The sequence below is a fragment of the Lates calcarifer genome, linkage group LG19, assembly GCF_001640805.2.
Source record: "Lates calcarifer isolate ASB-BC8 linkage group LG19, TLL_Latcal_v3, whole genome shotgun sequence".
NCBI lineage: Eukaryota > Metazoa > Chordata > Actinopteri > Centropomidae > Lates > Lates calcarifer.
In genome coordinates this window covers 16,133,981-16,139,988 of record NC_066851.1, presented here as the reverse complement: position 1 = coordinate 16,139,988, position 6,008 = coordinate 16,133,981, and the positions used below count along the sequence as shown (strand labels likewise).

Here is a 6,008-nt window from a genome sequence, read left to right as displayed (position 1 = left end):
TTATCCCTCAGAAGGAAGGTCCGGGTTATTCTTAGCTCGATCTCTGCACAGCAGTCGCTCTGGCAGGCCTTTTTTGGCGGTTGGAGGGGTGTGTGCAGGATCAGTCGGCTGAATTGGGTACCCCTGCTGGTGGGGCACTGTAATCTGTCCACTAAACTGGAACAAAAAAGGTGCCTAAGATGAGGAATAGACAACATCACAGGTGAAAATTGTGTCCATTGCCCAGTGGTACACATTATGTACACACCATTAGTGGCCTCTTCCTCCCACTGATACTGGCACTTATATCAGTACAACATTCATCATTACCCTTCACTTTCTTTTTATGTTCTTATATTTGGTTTCATGTGGCAGCTTCAAAATAAACACATTTCCAAAATTATAAATTACTTCACCAGTGAGCCTAAAAGAAAGGTCCATTAAAATAGCACCATCCTGACCTTTAACTGCTATATTCATATTAAATCATTTGCACAATATACTCCAGAAACAGTTTACAACAAGGTAAATAAGTAAAAAGTAAATAGGTGGAAAAGGTGCTAGCAGCTCTGTCAGGCACTGAACTGCTTTGAGCTCAACATCAGCATGCTAATGTGCTCACACTGACAATGCTAACAAGCTATGCAAGTGTATGGTTAGCGTGCGTGATAACATCTAAACATGGCACAGAAGCATCATTAGTTGAATCAAACTGTTAGAATAATTAAGTGTTTGACCTGCTGGTGATGACAGGTGAAAAGTTTAGTGATGTTATTACAAATCATCCTCAGGCAAATGCCTGCACCAAATTTCATGGCAATTGGTTCAACAGTTGTTGAGACATGTCAGTTAAAACAATATACGTCTGACAAAGATTCAGTGCAGTTCATCCAGTAGTTATTTGGATTGAAGTGGTGGACTGACAGTCTAACATTACACCTCTAGAGCTAGAGCCACACCCGAGCATTATCAAAAATCTTAATACAACATATACACCCTGAAGGTACACAGAGAAGAAAAACTTTATTGAAACATCTGAGAAACAACTGTACATTAGCTACAACACAGCTTACAATGGGAGCTGTTATTGACTGGTACTGGATCAGTTATGAGGATTATTAAAATACACAGTACAGTATACACACAGTAACTCCAAATAAAATCAGCTTGAAACAGAATCAAACACACACGTGCATAAACATGGGTGCATATTTTACAGTGTAGCTGAAGCACTGATGCCACAGGCCTGATGATGAGGGTGAGCTCCATGGGTACAGGCGGAGGAACATATTTCTCCTCCCTCAGCAGTCGCAGCAACAAATCCTCAGTGTCCTGTGGCCAGCGGTAAACACGTGTGTTCTGAAGCCAGCTTGGGACGTGCTTCTGTAAAGAGAGCATGTACATTAAAGACAGACAGATAGTGAAAAATGTAAAATTATGGCAAAATATGGGAGTGTAAAAAGGCTCATGAAACAGAGGTGATTTGTTCTCTGACCTGGGACGTATTGCAGAAGAGGACTGGTATGAATCTGAAATTCAAGCTGCCTTGTTGGATGAATTCATTCTGCATCTGGCAAAATCAGATTTTGGATTTAAAGAGTTAATTTCTTCACAGAATAATGTCTCAGTTAAAAAAAAAAGAGCAATTACGCTCTTACCATGGTGTGTATATATTTAGTGTGTAGACCATGGCTGTCCACTACAGATCCTTCGATGTCCTCCTTATACTTTGGACTGATGGCGATGATAATCAAGTTTGATGGCTGTTTAACAAAGAAAGACACACACAAACATTTTGACATAGTCACAGCCCAAAAAGACAACTTTCATACAAAAGTTGACAGTTGTTGAAAAAGTTGATAAAAGTTTTGAAAAAATGAGAAACAAAATCTGGAATATGAAATATTAATGTAACATCTGACGTCACATTTAGTCCGATTTTGTCCTCTAAATATTAACTTTAAATACTATTTCCAAAGCTTTTATGTATCAATATAATAATAGAAATTCATAAATAAATAAATTCTGATAAGATCTTTAGAAGATTTTTAGTTTACTTACATCTTTTAGGTAACTGTCTTTCCACTTGTTGATGTCCATGCGTCTAATGGGGTTGTCAAAAATGTCAATCTGTGAAATTGAGGTCAGGGTTATAAATAAACCGTTTAATTTTTACAGGATTCAGATTTTTATTTATTCATTCATTTATTTATTTATTTATTTTATCAGACATCTTTTGTCCACAGGCAATAGCTTACAGCTGGTCGAAAACCTTGCTTTGTGAGGAAGTCCACAAAGGAGACCATCTCTGAGCATATGTCCGAAGAATAAGTTATAAAAATGTTCCCTGAGAAGAGAAGACATCAAAAACTTAATCTTTTGAAGTTGGTGCTGTTAATTACAAAACACTAAATGATCATAAAAACAGAAACGCGTGTATGCTTTAACACCGTGCAATTCAAGAGCCCTGCAATAAAAACAATGTTGGTTAAAGTGAATCTGAATTTCAGTAAAAATATAAAATTTTTGTTGAGAGCATGCTGAAGGTGTTTTTTGTGTTGTTATATTGGACTGCATTTCACTAAAAACTGTCTCCAATGTTTCGTCCATACACTGGTTTACTGTACAAGAATCACCCAACATAACAGCACAAACTACAACATCACAAATAACCATAACACTGAATCAGCACCTGAAACTATCAGCAACAATACACAAGGACAAATTTCAGTAAGATGCTATTTTATACAGAACTGTTGAGATGAATGTAAATGAGTTTCTATTTTTCTCCATTTACAGAATTACACGGATCCTACCCTGAAATTATATTGATACAAATACAGGATTGATTTTACTCTACTTCTTTTGTATTCTGTCCTGTGGAAATATTAAATATCTTTCTCATATTTATTTATTAAGTTTTTGCCCTTAAACAGGCCTAGCAGGTTTATACAGATAAAACCAATGACACACCCTACTTTTTTTTGGAGAGCAATGGACCGTCCAAAACCAGTTTCCCTTCTGGAATAATAACGATTACTTAACTTTATTTTTTACTTGAAAATAAGGATGAATTGTAGTTGCCACACACAAAATTACATATTGTGTTCACAAGAATAATTTTGCTCAGTTATAAATTGAGCTGCCCAAAAAGGCCGCAGAGTCAGTTTAAATGAGGGGATAAAGTAACTCACGGCACTCGTCAGGCAGACTGATGGTTCTTCTTTTCTCATGTGGATGTGAGGCAGTCGCCTCGGCTCCCACCACGCTCAGGTTCATCACACTGACCTGTGACACGCCCTCCATGGGGGGGATGGAGAACTGAGGTACATTAACTGAGACGCCTCCCTGAGTCACACTGTCATTCATATAGTTATCATGTTGTTGGAGCCTGCAGCAGCAAGAAAGAAGGATAAACAAAGTCTTTAGTTGAACAGTGCTGACATGTGATAGGTTCTGTGTAATATTCAAAATAGCGACTACAGCAGCAGCACCTGACTCACTGCATTTTTCTGCAATATTAACAGTAACCTTTAAGCAAACTTCGGATAAGGTTACAAAGTAAGGGAGTCTACCTGGTTGTTAAAGACATTTTTGCTTCTGTATTTCCAATCAAAAGTGGTTTTGCTTTTACCAGTTTTGCGGGTGATCCCAGGGTCTCCCGTAGTGGAAGGGAGCAGAGTGGTGGAATAGCTGGGGTGGGTATCTGAGATTGTGCTGCCCCTCTCCTGCAGAGTGATAATACCTGACATCCATGGGATGATGAAGGCCTGTAGATACAGTTTAAACATTTCTATGTGACAGCACATTTGTCAGATTGATTATACATGCAGAACCGAGCAGGTTTACTCATTTAAAAGAGGTGTCTGGAAATTAATGACTCTGGTCTAAGAGCAAAACCACATGAAAACCCTAAACCTCCTGCAAGTTTCAGCATGAGAATGTGAGGGTAGAATATAGAAGTGCTTCTGATGGGATAATGTCTTGTTCGAACAGATCCAAGACAGTTACCTTACTCGCTCCTTTTAGTGAAATTCGCATCAACATTAACAACTATATACTTTTTTTGTAATCATATTGTACCACAGTATCGGTTATGTCCTATATATGCAATAGAACATATATTGTAACCTGTCTCCTTATACATTTAAAAATGTATGTTTGTCTTTGCTGTTTTATGCCAAATTCTATAATTTTTTTAGACAGTATGTATATGAAAAATGTCTTTTGTTTAACTTGTTACTTCTATTGTTATGCTATTTTATTACAAGGAAACCTTCTGACAAACAGTTTCTAAAGCTGAGTCTGACTTATTTTCCTTTGAAAAAAGAAGTCAAATAAAATAAACATAGTAAGTAAGTGAGTAAGTATGGATATATTTATATAGCACTTTTCCAAAACAAATGGTTTTACTAATACTTTTAACTAATAAAAATACTGTACCGTAGTTGTGCATATAGTGGTGAGGAGGTAGGAGAGGACTGTACTGTTGCCACTCATTGTCAGATTTCAGCTGGCAATGGTTGCTCGAGCTCTTCTCCATTGCTCTCAAGCTGAGAACTGTATTCATCCTCCCCCCTGAGATTTAAAAAAAAAACATTTATTCAAAAACATTTATTATTTATTCATCAATTTTTCCCTGAAGCAAATCCAAATTATACTCTGTTCTTTGAATTGCCTGACACTATCACAGAAAGACAGTTTCATCTCAGTTACCCGGTTGCATCTCTGTTTTCAGGCTCCATCTTTCCAGACTGGTTTGGTGCACAGTCCCAGCAGCTGCACCGTCTTCTCATGTCACTCTGCGTCATCTCTGTGGGATGTGGGCGACAGCCATCAGGAGGCTGATGATGAAGATTTATCCATGCTCCTCTGTCTTCCAGCTGTCTGTGGTGCATCAGCTCTGCATGCTGTGCCACACGAGGCAGCTGGCTCCTTGACTCTTGGTCCACTTGTCTGCCTCCGTATTGGCTTTGGCAGAAAAAATCTGCATCTGTGCAGCAGCTCTGTGTGCCTTTTTCATGACGTGGGTTGGCATGAAAAACCTGGTTTACAGTGACTTCAGGGCTCAAAAGTTGATGGGAATTTTTGGACTTAACTGTGGTGGGAAACACTTTGAGTTCTGGCGCTTTTTCAGATTTCTTCATCTTAACCGCGTTACATCAGCATAACCTGCAGTCCTGCAAGTGACAGACAGAAACTAGGTGTTGGTTAATTAGGTTTAGTAATTGACATATATATAAACCAGTCCAAGAGGTTTGAATAGAGAGAGTAACAATGACCTACCTCTGTGGGATTCTTCACACTCCACACTGTGGGTGCAGAGGCTTGTGTAAGTTACAGCTGCTATATGCAAATTCTTTAGTGCTTCAGCTTCATCCAATCAGAGTCAAGAATGTAGTGTTAGTGTTGCTCAGCCAGATCGGCTGTGAAAGTTGAGCGCCAGCTTAGTCCTTGAATTTAGTCTTGAAAAACATTTAGAAAAAGGATTTCAGATGTAATATTCTTCAGCTATGGGGGTAGAACAGAAGGAGTTAGAAGAAGTGGCTAAAAACATATTAAAGGAAGAGTGTGTTCTCATGCAAAAGGCTAGTTTTAACACAAATATCCATCTATTGGATCACAGTTTTAGTCAGAACAGAAAATCAAAACAGTAAAAAAACAAAAGTCAAATCATAATTTTAAGAAAACTAATTAAACAAGTGTTAAATCAGAGTTTGCTGCACTGTATTGTATGCAGGACAAAAGGTTGGCTGGTTTCTAGGGCTCTAACTAAGGGGTGGACACCTACAAAGTGATTTGCATATATTCTGAGTTCAGTCATGTTTACTTTGTGTCAAGTTCAGACTGAAGGAAAACCAGGAAGACTCAATCACTCTCACAGATACCGAAGTCATTTCAGCTGCATGTGTTTACACAAGAGTGATAGATTTCAGTTGTCAAATTTCTCCTGGTGCTGGGGGAGAAAAACATGAGCGCTGAGTTTTTCTGTGGAGGGTCAGTAGTTCAGGGCTGGTAACTGTTTCTAA

The 6,008-nt window shown here is 38.3% G+C and overlaps 1 protein-coding gene across 1 annotated transcript; it reads right to left on the bottom strand.

The window, feature by feature from the left end:
* Positions 1 to 983: 983 nt before the first annotated feature.
* Positions 984 to 5,907, bottom strand: LOC108875027 (E3 ubiquitin ligase TRAF3IP2). Its single transcript, XM_018663672.2, has 10 exons — positions 5,266 to 5,907; positions 4,696 to 5,159; positions 4,423 to 4,557; positions 3,614 to 3,749; positions 3,174 to 3,370; positions 2,238 to 2,326; positions 2,041 to 2,109; positions 1,638 to 1,742; positions 1,475 to 1,549; positions 984 to 1,362 (listed from the first exon to the last, which is right to left on the bottom strand). The coding sequence occupies exons 2-10, from the start codon at positions 4,703 to 4,705 to the stop codon at positions 1,033 to 1,035; spliced, it is 1,146 nt and encodes a 381-aa protein (XP_018519188.1). The 5' UTR covers positions 4,706 to 5,159; positions 5,266 to 5,907; the 3' UTR covers positions 984 to 1,032.
* Positions 5,908 to 6,008: the final 101 nt, after the last annotated feature.